Source organism: Aspergillus niger, assembly GCF_000002855.4.
Source record: "Aspergillus niger supercontig An08".
Lineage (NCBI taxonomy): Eukaryota > Fungi > Ascomycota > Eurotiomycetes > Eurotiales > Aspergillaceae > Aspergillus > Aspergillus niger.
The window spans coordinates 2661342-2676658 of record NT_166524.1 but is presented as its reverse complement, the minus strand read 5'-3'; the positions used below and the strand labels follow the sequence as shown (position 1 = coordinate 2676658).

The window sequence follows — 15317 nt, the reverse complement described above, 5'->3', positions numbered from 1 at the left end:
AGACAAGTCTCTCTTGTTTGAAGGTCAGAGCGATTTCGAGACGGACTGTAAAGAACCGGCAACAAGAGAGATTAATTTTGGTGCTGGTTGATATTGAGCGCGATATAAAACGATTGTTGTGTGCCGAACGGGAATTATCGCGATGGCGGACCCACCCGCGGGTGCTCCCGAGGCCCTTGGGAACATGACCACACTGGGGAACGACGCGCTGGAAAACTCTGAATCAACGACCACGCGCAAGACGCGGAGACAAGCACGCGCAGACAACCACCAGGACCAGGCGAACTCACTAATCATCGAACCAAGCACCGCAGGTACCAACACACCCCGGGTGACCACCAAGGAAATCCGGCAGATCATCGAACACCTGCAACATACCATTGAGAAGCAAACCACGTTGATCCAGGCCACCAGAACCGAGCTGAGAGAAGTGAAACACAATCAGAGAGAACTACAAACTCAGAATGAGAAACTACAAGACGAGATCCAAACGCTCCGAACTCAAATCGAAGGGCTCGACGCACCGAATCCAACGCGATCGTGGGCCGCCGTAGCAGCAGACACGAACAACTGCGAACCAAGCAAGAACCGACGCACCGAAAAGGACAAGAACTGTATCCGAATCAGCACCCAACCGTTGCCAACTGACACAACCGGTATATACACCAATACTAATGAATTTGGCCGTTACCTCCCCACGTCGTCTGCGAACAACCACATCAGGACCGCCTTACTGAACGCACCATCCACCCACGGGGTACAGGTAGCAGGGGTTGGAACCACCAAAACCGGATATGTGATCCGTTTCAAAGACCCCGAGTCAGCTGAAACTGCCAGGAACAATACAGAATGGTTACAGGAGCTGGGCCATGAGACAAGACTGGTAAAACCACGTTACGGGGTAGCCGTACACCATGTCCCAACACAGGGGCTGGATCTTGAGAAAGACAAAACAGGAGCCATCCGGAAAATTGCACAGGAAAATGATCTCCAGGAACGTGGGTTCCGAATCGAAGATATCGCTTGGCTTAGGAAAAAAGACAAAGCATTAGGGCCGTTCGCATCACTGGGGATATGGTTTGACTCAGCGGAGGCGGCGAACTGGATGCTCGACAACGGCCTTCTGATCGACCAACGGTACATTGGAAGAGTAGAGAAATGTGAAATTAGGAAAAGACGCTGCTTCCGCTGTCAAGAGTTTGGTCACCTCGCATGGTCGTGCAAGGAGACACCACGGTGCGGTCACTGTGGCGACCAACATGAGCGAGCGCGATGCCCTCCAGGCGTTAGACCACGCTGTCTGGACTGTAGAGGAGAGCACGCAACCGGCAACAGCTTGTGCCCGACGCCCGCCATAGCGCCCCCCGCACGATGCTAGAAAACAACCTTCGAATCCTGCAATTGAATATGATGAAATCGAAACCCTGCATGGAAGCCCTTATCAACGATAACCAGACCCAAAACCTGGACATACTCCTTATCCAGGAACCATCTACCACTATGTATCGAAGCCATGTGAACCATAGCGCATGGAGACTACACCGACCAACAGTAACAAGCGATTCTGTCAGATTCAGGAGCCTTATCTATGTCAACCGGAGACTCTCTACGTCCTCCTACCGACAGGTGCACTGCGACCACCCTGATGTAACAGCAATCAAGATCCGGACACCCGAACTACAGATTCTGGTCTTCTCGGTGTACATCGAACCTATACCAATGCATAATCCGGGAGAAGCGTCAGCAAGACGTGTACTATCAGCCATACATGACACGATACATAGTACTCTACAAAATACAAACAAGACCACTAGTCTCATACTGTCAGGAGACTTCAATCGTCACCACCCGGCTTGGGGTGGTAACCATGTCCAATCCCGTTTCATCGAAGATGCGAGCGAATTGATCAATTTCTTCAACACCTACAGCCTTCGGAGCTGCCTCCCACGCGGCACGGCAACTTTCTGGTCACTAAGCCACCCCGGTAGAAACTCTACTATCGATCAGACATTGACGGACCGTCCGGGGATGCTTCTCAAATGCCATCTTTACCATGATAATTACGGCTCCGACCACCGAGCAACCTACTCGGAATGGAGCCTCCGAATGCCGCGCAACCCCGACACCAAACCAAGGAAGGCGTACGAACGAGCCGACTGGGAAAAGATCGGATGGGATATATGGGCAAGCATGAGGCCCTGGGAGACGCCAGACACAATTGAAACACTCGATGCCACGGTGGAGAAACTTATTCAAGCGACCGCGACGGCCATTGACAAGGACATCCCGAACCTACAACCGTCACCATATGCTAAGCGTTGGTTTACACCAGACCTCAAAACCCAACAAAAAGCAGTAAACCAAACACGGCGTAAATGGCAAGAGAGCTGCGCAAGGGCAGGACGGGACGACCCCTACACTAAGCTACTCTCTGAGGATATGCGCCAAAAGCGCCGGACATGGACACGGGCAATTGAGAAAGCCAAAACCGCACATTGGAAACAGTTTCTGGACAGAACAGGGGAAAGGAGGCTTTGGAAAGCGGCGACATACATGCGGCCACGCGAATCCTGGAGCAGCGTTCCGGCTCTCAAAGTCGATAACCGCAGCGTGACTGGAAACCAAGAGAAGGCCGAAGCATTTATGAATACATTCTTCCCGATGATGGCGCCGGCCCAGGAAGAGACACCCACACGAATCCCAGCGGAACTTCCATGGCAACCATCACAGAACTCGAAGTCTATAGATCCTTGCAGGCAGCGAAGAGCTCAACGGCGCCCGGAGAGGACGGGCTCCCGATGCTGATCTGGAAACGGCTGTGGAGACACCTTGGAAACCTCATCACGCGAATTTTCGCAGCATCGATTGACTTAGGGTACCACCCCCGAAAGTGGAGAAGCGCCCGGATTGTGGTTCTACGTAAACCCGGGAAGTCGGATTACTCGATCCCGGGAGCGTACCGGCCGATCTCACTGCTGAACACACTCGGCAAATTACTTGAGGCGGTAATGGCCCGGCGGCTGTCCTACCTCGCAGAGCACTACGGACTTCTCCCGGACACCCAGTTCGGCGGACGTCCGGGGCGAACAACCGAGCAGGCCCTGCTGGTGTTGACTAACGCAATCGACCGGGCGTGGTATGGACAGAGAGTAGTTACCTTGGTAGCCTTTGATCTGAAGGGCGCTTTCAATGGCGTGAACAAGACCAGTCTTGATATTCGTCTCCAAGCTAAAGGCATTCCTAAGGTCGCTCGAAGGTGGATTGCAAGCTTCATGAGCGGTCGACAAGCCAGGATTGGGTTCGATGACTACTGCTCCGAGGTGATACCGCTGGGAAATGCCGGGCTGGCGCAAGGTTCCCCCTTATCCCCTATCCTCTTTGCGTTTTTCAACAGTGATCTGGTGGACCAACCAGTCAACTTCCACGGGGGTGCATCAGCCTTCATCGACGACTACTTCCGTTGGCGGGTTGGTCGATCTGCTGAAGAGAACTTGGCTAAACTCCAATCCGAGGATATACCCCGGATTGAAGCCTGGGCTCGGAAAACAGGATCGAGCTTTGCTGCCGAAAAGACTGAACTCATCCATATCACCAGGAAGAGAAGGGAACAATGTCGAGGTCAAATCACCATAAACAGCAGCGTCATCACTCCATCCACAACTGCAAAGCTCCTCGGCGTCATTTTTGACCATGAACTACGGTGGAAGGAACATGTGCAACAAGCTGTCAAGCGAGCTACCAAGGTCAACGTGGCGATTGGGGGGCTGCGGCAGCTTCGGCCTGAACAGATGCGACAGCTATACGAAGCGTGTGTCACACCAGTTGTTCAATATGCGTCAACTGTGTGGCACGACCCACTGCGAGACAAAACACACCTGAGACAGTTACGCACCGTGCAGCGTACGGCACTTATTCGCATTCTCTCCGCCTTCCGAACGGTAGCCACATCCACTCTCGATGTCGAAGCTTATATGCTACCTACCCATCTTCGCCTACGCCAGCGTGCTCAAACCACCATCACTCAACTCCACACATTACCACGGAAGCATCCAATCCGGGAAGTCCTGCTTCGGGCCCGGAGACGACGAGATAATGTCGGATCACACGCCCGGTTCCCGCTCGCGGAGGCTCTGAAAACCATGAACCTAGAAAGGCTCGACGACCTGGAAATGATTGATCCAGCCCCACAACCACCGTGGCGGGCTGAAGCCTTTTCTAAAATCGACATTGCGACCAATAGGGAAATAGCGATGGAGCAGGCGGAGGCAGCACGGTCCGAGTCGGACCTTGTGGTGTACTCCGACGCCTCGGGGCGTCAAGGCCACCTGGGTGCCGCAGCCGCAGTCCTCGATGACGAATCGGTAACGACTGAGAGCCTACAGATACAGGTCGGACCCACGGACCAATGGTCGGTGCATGCCGCCGAACTAATCGGTATCCTTTATGCGATCAATCTTATCAATAGAATCGTGCTCCAACAGCGAAGAGCCGGCCAGAAACGAGCGAGAACAGTCACTATTCTCAGCGACAGCACGTCAGCACTGCTGGCTATTCAGAAACCCGGCAGTAAATCAGGCCAACAAATTATCTATGCGATCCTTCAAGCAGCCAAGAATACGAGAACGCACGGGGTTACAATTCGATTGCAGTGGGTTCCCGGACACAGCGAGATCCTCGGTAACGACGCAGCCGATCGGCTGGCCAAAGAAGCAGCTATACCTGGCAAGACACACCCGTTTTCCCCCCTGCTCTCGCGTGAAAGAGCATACATCAGGCAAGGAATCCTTACTCAATGGGAGAAAGAATGGAAAGAGTCCAGGGACGGCGGCCATCTCCGGAAAATCGACAACACACTGCCAGCAAAATACACCAGACGACTCTACGGAGCTCTGCCAAGAAATCGAGCATACCTTCTGACCCAGATACGGTCGGGACATTGCTGGCTGTCCACGTACGGCAAGTTGTTCGGCTTCCGCGATGATGACCGGTGCCTCTGCGGTGGACGGGAAAGTATAATACACGTCCTTCTAGATTGCCCGCTGCTCAGAGACCTACGTCGAGAGCTCCGGGCAAAGGTCGGCGATGCGCTCAATAGCATGTCAGTCCTGCTGGGCGGATCTGGATCTTGCCAGGAGGGTGGAAGTAGAGTCAGCAACGCTTCGCGCACTAAGACAGTCGAGGCCGTCTTGGATTTTGCGGAAGCATCCCAGCGATTTCGAAGCCGCGTGCCATAAGGGCAGCTAACTAACATCAACGGCGCAAAGGCCACAATAGGCCCCGACGAGGCTCTAAGTTCGTTTAAGAAGTGGTACAGGACCAATGTTTATTAAAGAGATACATATAGTGGTAGTAGCCTGCATATCGCCTTAGCGAGGGGTCAGGGTAAATGAAGCCATCCATCCATCCATCCATCCATCCATCCGACTGTACATTTCACGAGGAAGGGGACAATCTCAATGATCATGCATCTAACTGATAACGTAGCGCAACGATCTTGTGTTACAAGGCAGACGCCTGCTCCCATTGTCGCGAAAGTAGGACTAATTCCGGGATTGCTAGGCCTTGCAGTAGAACTGACGCGCGGTCAAAGAAGTTCGGTAAAACATGGAGAATCATCATTTGTGGGCGGCATTTCTAATCCATACCGGCTGCGAAGGGTAGGGCGGCCACTTACTGCTGCTCTTATCTCGAGGTGCATCCCAGCGCGAAAGGTCTCATATATGGGAGCGCAATCCAGGCAGCGGCTCATCATGGAGTGAAGAAGTGGCGCAAGCTCTGCTGGCTGCCGGTGCTCAGGTTAACGCTCAAGGAGGATATCACGGTAATGCGTTGCAAGCCGCGGCAAGAAATGGACAAGTATGCTTGGTACAGATGTTACTGAATGCTGGAGTAGACGGCAATGCTCGTGGGGGGATCTATGGAGATGCTTTGACAGCAGCTACAAGACGAAAGAACACAGAGATTTTTCAACATTCTTTTGCAAGTTGGCGCAAAAGATGACTTGAGCGAAAGCGAGGGTTTGGATGGATCTGACGCGACTGAAGACATAGGTGGTGACGTATTTGATATGCATATCATTAGTCCGTTGTATTGCTCTCACCACTGATGGATGCACATGGTGAATGAGGTCATAGCTTCCTGCATACCATCTATGCGACGAATCAGGACATAATCATTATAAACATCAGTACTATTCGGTTACAGAGGCATATTTTTGCCCGTCGTAGCGTGCGGGACTGAAGCAGATAACGATGTGGTCTTCGCTCATTGGTTGACTGATATTGCTTACATCATGCACCGTCCCGATCAACAGTTAGCGTTTCTTCGTAACATAGGGGTATCAGGTCTTAAGTGCACGTGACTATAAAGATGAATGCAGTAGACCTCGCCATATTGCTTTTTCGAATACCCAAGGGTTACCCGGAAACCCGATAAGAACCCCTCCCTCATATATTACGGAAATACGTACGAAATATTGGATCTTTAATAAGCATATATATATGTAATTTGCGTATATATTACCGTTATATATTTCTCTTGGCGGGTTTTGGGTTGGGGGTCGAAACCCAACCCGCGATTTGGCGAGGTCTAGAATGGAGAATTAGCCTCCAAGCATGAGTGGGGTCCGTGATATTTCAGCTAAGCCTGTGTACCCAGCAGACCAGTGTCTAGCAGTAGCTTAAAGTTACTATCTTCCGCACATCTTCGAATATGGCAATACGCTTGTGCTACAGGTTGGGCATCTTGTTGCTTTGCATTATGTTTGCTCTTTGACCTCGAGATGAGTGCAGCCTCCGGGCTAGGAAAGGATAGGGCTTGAAAGTCAAAATCACCTCTCTTCAGGGACGCAAAAGAAGGCGCCACCTGATTATGCGATGTTGCCTTCATATGCCAGAGTCAGATGCTCAGTAGGGAGAAAGTTCGCGGTAATGTTATCAGATATGAGTGGGTTCCGGGCTCAGCCAATGACAAGGAACGTGAAGGTAGATCTTGGTGTATGCACTTGTTTTTATAGCTAGGGAAACCCAAAGCAATCGCCCAACTATCCCTATAGTCACTGCCACATAGAAGGGTGCTACCGCAACAAACAAATGTCAATGATTTCTGCGGTGATACACTGATACCTGAAATCCCACACAGCCAAGTCCTACAGGTTCTTCAGCTATAGGGCTGCGTAGGTGGAGGGAAAGCTTGAGGTGACAAATAGCTTGGACTACCCTTGGTTCGAACATCTTCCTAAATGACTACAGCAGGTTGAGGGGGATCAGATGGTGGTAGACTTCTGTAGCGTTCAGGCAGCTGGGCAAACCACAACACGAATATGTTTCTCCCACGCTTCTGACGAGGGTTAAGCCTCTTAAGGAGGATAATGTTGCGAAAGCATTGATGCCCAGCATGGTGTTGAGGCGTCTACCCACGCTGAGGAATTAGTCCTTATTGTTTTCAATCTTCACTCGGTTCTCGGGGGGGAATGATCCATAAAAATCTTAAGGTTATAGGACGGGGAGCCATGGCTTACATGAGTTGCTTTCGCAAGGTGTCAGGCTTGTACGATTGCTTGACTGAAGGAATGACTAAACGTGGTATTGTACGGAGCGAAATGGATAAAGCTGAACAACGCTCGACAAATCAAATATTTACTTGTGAGACATTTCAGAGTTTGTGTAGCAGCTGAGACAGTAAAATTGTCATATGGCATCAGTATTGCGCTGGCATTCTTTACATCCGAAAGTTCGTTACAACCAAGCGTCCAATCATTTCTCAGTCACACTCAGCATGCTGTTTAGGTGGCTCCTCTTGTTCTTGTTCTTCTTCTTTCTCGTTTCTGATCCTCGAAAGCCCCAACTCCAATCACCATTGTCTTCGGGATTGTGGTGAACCTCTGAGTTGGCCTTTTCGCAATCAACTGGAAGGAGCTCGATGCGGGCTCACCACACGGGCAGTTCCGATCAGAAGCAAATAACATGAGATATTCGCAGCGCTATGTTCTTTGGACAGCGCTTTAAAACATTTTCCCTCGTTGTGGTCTTCGGTAGGCTCAGATTGGGTAACTGGAAACGGTTGTTCACGCGAAGGCTCGCCATCATCCTTCGTCTCACTCCCGCCGCCGGTAACTCTAAGAATGTTTCGCAAGCGTGAGGTCACTACAGCTTTGCTGAATGCTGGATCATTCACAATTTCCTTGTAGAACTCGTCCAGCTGGAATATTGTCTCATCCTGCGCAAAGCTCCTAGAAAGCATAGAGTCTAGATAGTGATGAAACCATTCTTTATTCTCAGGCAATTTCGAAAATACCGACCGGGCTCCTTAAAGCATCTGGGAAATCGACAGGGTTTCGCTGAGAGTCATAATGTACTTTTGGGCAAGCGCGTCGAGGTCGTCTATCTCGTGCTTCCTGGCAGCCTAGTATATCTGGACGCTTCTCTCATATTCAAGTTCAACGTTGTGTGACTCTTTTTGGGTTTCCGCACAAAGACCGTTTCATATTTCCTTTCATATGGGAAATGTATGATGGTGTGGCCAACATCCGCGTCGATCTCCAATTAGAATACATGGACTCCGAGACTATCTGGCTTGGACTAGCAGATGCCCTGGTATATAATTTTCTGGAATGGAGTATTTCTTGTTTCTGACGGTAATGACGATGACCCTTTATTGTTCATAGGGACTACGATAGAGGCAAGGGGATTAGCACGCATCATCAGAGGCAGGGCATAGTTGTCTTACGATAATTTTGGCTGGTCGTAATCCATTGCTGAGCTCCTCGTGAAAGCCATGGGTGCTTTTCCCTCAAATATTGAGCTCTTTTCGTTCGTGGTTGGTTGGAAGATTGGTCATGAATGGGAAAGAAGATACAATTCGAGTAGAGCTTCAAAGTAAAGGATTCGAGAATAACCAAACCCGCGTACAGGCCTCCTTGTAATCACAGAATTTGGAAGAACAAGGGTTCTGGTCGTCTAATTTATTCAACCCAGTGCTAAGACCTCTCCCTGAGAATCACACAGGAGAATATTGCGATGATACGGGGCGAAGAATGCGACCGGGTGTTTTCTAATAGGCTGCCTTGATGTGGACATGCCATCCGAGCAATAGGCACCCCTCGCATGACAGCCTTGCTAATATCCCAGCGTTCTTCGCATAGGAGGTCTCTGACTCGAAGGAGAGTGTATGTGATTACATTTCTAGTATGCTGAGTTGAAGCAAAAGAAGGCTGAAGGGTGTTTATTGTAAGTACTAAAGTGGTGTAAGAAAGAGCTAACTCTATTTAGTAATCAAAATTCCTCACCTGAAACCTGCTGAACTGGCGGTCATACTTGTATATCTCAATCTTCTGCTAGTCCAAAACAGAGGGAATGCTACACATAGATTCCTTGCAACCAAATTCTTGGCCTGAAAGTCACAAAGGTATGTGAAATATATACCCTCCATGTAATGTAATTGTTTCTTAGCATGTTATTGCTGTCGAGGCCATATACGTGCTCTACAGGATTTCTTTAATATAAGTGCCACACTCGAATGACTTGTGAACAAGATGAATCGACTAATGTGTGCGGTGCGTACAGTAAGCAGATAATGGAGTCAAAGCTCATAATGACGTTGATGACAGTGGAATAATTGACCGCGGTACATGCAAAAGATACCTATGACTTTAAATTGCCGTAAAACATAAATTGCCGTAAAACTGAGTTGAATAGCGTGATCACTTCTCCTAACCAATCGACATCAAGTAAATTGAGATGTCATCGTAGAAGGTCATATTCTAAATAGAGAACGATGGAAAGATCCATAATCTAGCAGAGCTGTTATGCTTATGCTAGTGACCATGTTTGTCCTCCGACCATTTAGCAGAGTACTGGATAAATGGGTATTTTGGTTGTGTAGTCCGCCATGGTGGAGTCGATGCTGGTCCCAGAGACAGTATCATGCGGGAGCTCAAGGTCGGGAACTCTTTAAGGAGATCATGAAATGGGCCTTGTACCCGGAGCTTTTCTAAACAATATGCAGCGTACTGAGCCAACCAGTCTAACAATTTATCATGTTGCGGGAGCCTGGGAAAGGAGAGCCGTAAAGCATCAATTACTGCGAGTTGAGTGTCGAGACTGTTCGGTTTGTCCAAGTCCGTTAAGCAAGCAGTCAACTTTTCATAAGCCAGCTGTTGAAGATCGGGAACAAGGTAAGTCTCAGAGAATATGTATAGACGGATATGGACAAGAAGGGGGTGGTTCTCTGACGTCGAGTCGGTTTCAGGAGTTGTGTTTTCAGGCTTCTCGTCAATATCCGTCTCCGTGCCTTCCAGCAAAATTGGAGTCTGTCCAATGTTGGTTCCGCTGATTGTGGCGGGATAATCGCCTCGGTATGCCCATTCAATAAATCGCGCAATTGTACCCTCTGCCACGTCTTCAAATACATACACGCCGCTCTGGCCTTCCTTGAGATTACTGTCCAAGGCTGCAATCAATGGTGAGGACTTTGAGTGAAGCAGCGTTCGATGGATCCTAAACGAACGTCCCGTTTGACCAACTTGAAGGGAAACAGGATCGGAGTCTAGAAAGCTGATTTAGGTCAACCTCTACTACAAATGCACTTTGAAAGGAGTAGCTCACTCAAAATACGGTAATTCTCGTGCTTCTCTCATTATACTATTCGTTTCATCAAGGGGCGAGTTTTGACGAGAAGTGGGCGGCAAATCTTCATTCAAGGTTTCAATTTCCGAAAAGACGATCGGACTGAGCAGTTGTGGTGGTCTTTGTTTCCTCTTCTTTTTGCCTGCCATAGCTTTTCTAGTCGGAAGGGAGGATGGAAGATCTCTAGACTTGTACCATCTTAGTGCAGAATGGTCGACATGTGTCAAAGCACGATTGGTGGAGAAATATGAGTAATGAGTTAGATGTACTGCCTGTATGGGGCTAGGCAAGAATCACGTATATGCTGCAGTAGGTATTCTGGAGATACTCTTAACAATCATTTTCTTTCACGATACCAGGCTAATCGCATCGCATACTTTGGCAAAGAAAGTCTGAAATTGCACTGCATCTAGCTACGGAAGCAACCCTCGCTTCGCGTGATCCCCACCATGGTTCCTCTCACCGTGATAGTGCATAATAATTCTCGGTGTTTCAACCATGGAGATCGCGTGGCTTTACTCATAATGTCTATCAGCCGAATGGCCCTTAGGGCTGCTTCATTTCTCATTATCGACCAGATTCAGGTTTTATATACTGTAACCGCTCGCAATATCCTGTCGAGAGTGCCTTGATGGGTTAAACATGTCCCCTCCAAACTTTTTGGAAGTACCCATCCGTCTGACGCAGATGGTTGCGTCCTTGATAGCTCTCGCCTTTTGGAGAGACAACCTCAAGATGTTCGACATTATCAATGCAATTTTTAGATTATAACTCGTAACTCACATTGAGAAATATAAAATAGATACAGCAAAGTCTTGTCCGAAAAGAGTGTAAGGGCTAGAAGTGCCCATTTATTTGAATCGCGAAGCACCAGAAACGGGAAATGTAATGTCCTATCACTGTGAGCTGATTAGCGCCCCTAATGCAAGCTGTATCACAACCGACCTGCCTCGTAATTTAAGAATCGGGCAATAAGTAGATCCCTACAGAGCCAATCAAGTACTAGGAATGATTCATGCCCAGGTATGTAGATATTAGAGCAAAAAAGTCTGTGCTCTCGTACGATAAGCCGCAGTGCCACAACCCAGCTTGGACGACACATAACGATATCAGCCAAATACGTTGAGGGGTTTCGACGGAAAGCTATGTGTAGTGTCATGACAGTTTTCGGAGAGATGTCATTCCATACGGTGTCTTGCGCTATTACCATGCCTACTCCAGAGTCTCCATACTTTTTCCCAGTCCCTAGTGTAGTGTTGGTGGGGATCTTCCATGGATACTTTGTAAGCAAAGCTCTTGAGACGGTCATGTTAACGATACATTGATGATGCAGTATCTCGCACACGTACTGTATTGTATTGAATACTAGTCGAAAGCCAGAGAAAAGCTGCAGGCCAGATGACAAGTAACTCACCGTAGTCCTAGTAATTGTCACTCCCGGTGAATATTCGTCAGAAGCCAATTGTTTTCTGCTCCAGCATACCATGACATAATACTCGACTCGGGTACATGAGTAACAGTATAACTTCCATTCTTTTCCGCCCTTGCCAATACTGACCCCTACATTCAGTCTCTCCATTTTAATGAGCCTATTTCCTGAACCTCGAAGTTCCTCAACCTCGGGTTCTACAAGTACCATGCAACACCTAAGAAGTGCGACTACGGCAATTATCTCTTCTGGGGAGTCCTTTGCTCGAGAACATACAACCGCACTAGCCTTTGGTAGTACGGGATTTGCCCTCGCTACGGCACCTATTGCTGGCCCTGCAATATTAGGTGCTGCCGGTTTTGGCGCTACAGGGCCTGTTGCGGCTTCATTTGCTGCAGTATGGCAATCTTCAATCGGGGCAGTTCAAGCTGGGAGTCTGTTTGCCACATTACAAAGTGCTGCGATGGGAGGTGCTGCTGCGGGAGCATTTACAACAGCTTCGAATATTGGTATCGCGATGGTGGGATCCGTGGCGATCGGAACACAGTGGAATTATTACAAGGCAGTACCACGGATGGGCTATGATGTCAAAAGTACTGGTAAAGCTGGATACTGTGGTACTATAGCTCTGTCTCTCTGAACGCTGCTCAAGGCTAACTCAAATATAGATAGCGATCAGCCAGATGATGGATTTGATCACAGGGCAAGTAACCCACAGTCTTGTGATAAAATTAATTGTTTGGAAAAGGAATGGGCAAAATTGCTTCAGATAGACCTATCTTGATTGAATATGCCAAACGTCGTACACCAGGGTTACTTGCAAGAGGAAACCCGTTCAAATACTTATCATAGCCATATCTACATATGTTTCGCCTTTTATCTATCCTTACTAGTCGATCCTTCGGCATCTCATACAATGAACGATGACGAAGGTAAGGATCCATACGCCGACAAATCGCCTTAGACAATACCTATACCAGTAGGTCTCTTTCTTGTAAAGAGTTATCGAGAGCCAAGAAATCCAATAACTAGCCTGAGCTTTGCAGCGAGTTGCTCTTGTCTATGGAGGTATGATAACACCTGGGAATCAATGTTACGTTTTGAACGAAAAGTACAAGGGAATTGATCAATTGCTTGATATCCACACGGAAGAAAATAAGTTAATGATTAGCAGGTCATGCATACCGCTTATTGTGCTTTGACCTAATTACTCATGCAAGGGGCAGAAGGGTCATCGGAATACAGAGAATCTAATATCTGTGTCACTGATTTGACTTGACAGGCGTTATGTGCTGGCTGGTCTAGGTTAATATTAATTTGAATGCTTTCCTACAGACTGGGGGATGTACATGTGCGACTAAATGCTCACGGTAATATTAGTATATCATTACTTGAATGATTATATTGTGAGTATTTTTAATCTATCAAATGGAATACGCTTGAAATGTAACACACGCCACAAGATTCTCGACTAGACAGAGGTTGGGTCACTATTATAAATTCCATAAATTGACTTCTCTCACATTTTTCGTAGACCTATTATCTCCTCCCTGAAAGAATGGGGTCGAGGAGGAAAAGTGGGTTTCCTAAAATAGGGTCTCTCCAGTGCAATGACGTCTCAGAGGGTACTGTTAGGGGGTTTCCAGCGAGTCGGTGAGACCGGGTAAACAAGAACAAACCCCAGTAATATTTCCAGACCCCATCCAAAACCCGTTATGGAAAGACATACCTGTATCGCAGAACAGACGCAATTGCCATTTGAAGCAAGTCAATCTTTACTATCTTATCAAGCAACCTGTCCCCAAGGATCCAAACGTAATCTGAGGTACATTTTCTTGACCGGCTGTGCAAACTGAAGTATTTATATTAGTTCCCCTATGTCTGTGTGTGTGTGTGTGTGTGTGTGTGTGGCTTAGCCGTACGCCTCTTATTCAAGCTATCAGGAGAACCCGTTTTATGATACTAGAAGACGCCAGTTGTAGATAGCCATCGGAAGCACATGCTCAAAGTAGTAGCTAAATCCGAAATGCAGAGAGTATGTAATTGGTAGGTCCGTCTTAATAAAGTATGCAGCCCGGTTGGCTGGGTGTGGTATATATGAATAGTGGTCGTGTAATACTGATAGGACCGGGCTAGTACCAGCCGAGGGTTTTTCTATCTTCAGTCAACTTTTCGAAGGATTTGCCTAACCACTTCATATAACTGGCTCTCTATAGTACGGTCGGGTGATACGTTCCGCCCTGATGGGTTTGAGCTTTCGGTATCCTTTGACGGTTGGCTGTCTCCAGCGGTTCTAGGAAAAGGGAATCCAAGCATGAGGACCAGGTACTCTTCGCATAGGAATAACCAACTGCACTGAAAGGCTCGCTGACAGGACTTGCTAAGCGACCTACTGACTAGCAGTCTCTCACTCATCACAAGAATGTGTGAACTATGTGCATGGGCAACAATCAATCAGTTACTATCTTACATCGTATTTATTGGGCATTTAATGCGAACAAGGTAAAGCGAGGACCATAGGATCAACTTAATCATAACCGTAGGGCCTAATGAATCATTCGGGCGTTACCGCGGTCTCAAGCAATACCATCTCCGGATAGCCAGTCAAGTGGCTCACTGCTCCAAACTTCACACAATATAAGGCATCTTAAAAGCATCAATACCGTGCAGCAACTACTTCAAATCTCAAGCAAGCCCAATCTCACCTGCAGGATCTCTACTACGGCAGCTTCTTCTAGGTTTCAAGCTTGCAATAACAGATATTAGTATACTTGCTAAGGAGAATGAGGTATTACGTGCGAGTCATGAAAAGCAGCTACAAAAGAGAAGACGCTTAAGGAAGCCGGTGGTATATAAAGAAGAAAGAACGACTGTCGAAGATGCTTAGAGAGCTATAAAACTAGATGAGGGGGTTCAAAATAAGCAAGATTTTGTGGTTGAAGCTCAGCCTCAACCTACGGAGAAGCCCTCGTGCGCGCCTCCACGCTGCAGCAGCTTCTTCAATAATTGTCAACGACGTACACGGTGCGCTAAACCACCTAGTAAATAAATATATGGCACGTATATGAAAGTATATTGATCTAAAGGCTTCATTTTGATCATGTCGGGCAGTCGTACCAGGGGGGGTGGACCGCACAACCGTGGAATACGTTAACTGGAAGGCTGAAGATAAGCACAATTCACTTTTGTAGATTCGTGCATCCTGGATGCAAATCTCACTAATATTCCCGGTGATAAAGGTAGTATCCCTTGTAGATACATCG

General features: G+C 48.0%; 6 protein-coding genes across 6 annotated transcripts; 4 read left to right on the top strand and 2 right to left on the bottom strand.

Annotated features, from left to right (window-relative positions):
* Nucleotides 1-142: 142 nt before the first annotated feature.
* On the top strand, nucleotides 143-5234 carry An08g11260 (uncharacterized protein; the record flags this gene model as incomplete). The annotated part of the gene is made up of 4 exons (XM_059749423.1): nucleotides 143-998; nucleotides 1171-1307; nucleotides 1456-2595; nucleotides 2757-5234. The coding sequence occupies 4 exons, from the start codon at nucleotides 143-145 to the stop codon at nucleotides 5232-5234; spliced, it is 4611 nt and encodes a 1536-aa protein (XP_059604207.1).
* Nucleotides 5235-5456: 222 nt separating this feature from the next.
* Nucleotides 5457-7431, top strand: An08g11250 (uncharacterized protein; the record flags this gene model as incomplete). Its single annotated transcript, XM_059749422.1, has 8 exons — nucleotides 5457-5583; nucleotides 5693-5905; nucleotides 5985-6087; nucleotides 6205-6357; nucleotides 6661-6734; nucleotides 6844-6983; nucleotides 7185-7222; nucleotides 7296-7431. 8 exons carry the CDS (start codon nucleotides 5457-5459, stop codon nucleotides 7429-7431), a joined length of 984 nt encoding a protein of 327 aa, XP_059604206.1.
* A 330-nt stretch (nucleotides 7432-7761) lies between these two features.
* An08g11240 (uncharacterized protein) lies at nucleotides 7762-9452 on the bottom strand (the record flags this gene model as incomplete). The annotated part of the gene is made up of 7 exons (XM_059749421.1): nucleotides 7762-7845; nucleotides 7933-8217; nucleotides 8300-8422; nucleotides 8902-8990; nucleotides 9076-9190; nucleotides 9287-9331; nucleotides 9423-9452. The coding sequence occupies 7 exons, from the start codon at nucleotides 9450-9452 to the stop codon at nucleotides 7762-7764; spliced, it is 771 nt and encodes a 256-aa protein (XP_059604205.1).
* A 362-nt stretch (nucleotides 9453-9814) lies between these two features.
* On the bottom strand, nucleotides 9815-11148 carry An08g11230 (uncharacterized protein; the record flags this gene model as incomplete). Its single annotated transcript, XM_001393187.3, has 3 exons — nucleotides 9815-10553; nucleotides 10605-10897; nucleotides 11089-11148. The coding sequence occupies 3 exons, from the start codon at nucleotides 11146-11148 to the stop codon at nucleotides 9815-9817; spliced, it is 1092 nt and encodes a 363-aa protein (XP_001393224.3).
* A 685-nt stretch (nucleotides 11149-11833) lies between these two features.
* On the top strand, nucleotides 11834-12838 carry An08g11220 (uncharacterized protein; the record flags this gene model as incomplete). The annotated part of the gene is made up of 3 exons (XM_059749420.1): nucleotides 11834-11908; nucleotides 12146-12671; nucleotides 12723-12838. 3 exons carry the CDS (start codon nucleotides 11834-11836, stop codon nucleotides 12836-12838), a joined length of 717 nt encoding a protein of 238 aa, XP_059604204.1.
* A 1655-nt stretch (nucleotides 12839-14493) lies between these two features.
* Nucleotides 14494-15103, top strand: An08g11210 (uncharacterized protein; the record flags this gene model as incomplete). Its single annotated transcript, XM_059749418.1, is given in 2 exon segments — nucleotides 14494-14527; nucleotides 14636-15103. Coding segments are annotated over 2 exon segments (502 nt in total), but the record flags the coding sequence as incomplete, so codon positions are not given.
* Nucleotides 15104-15317: the final 214 nt, after the last annotated feature.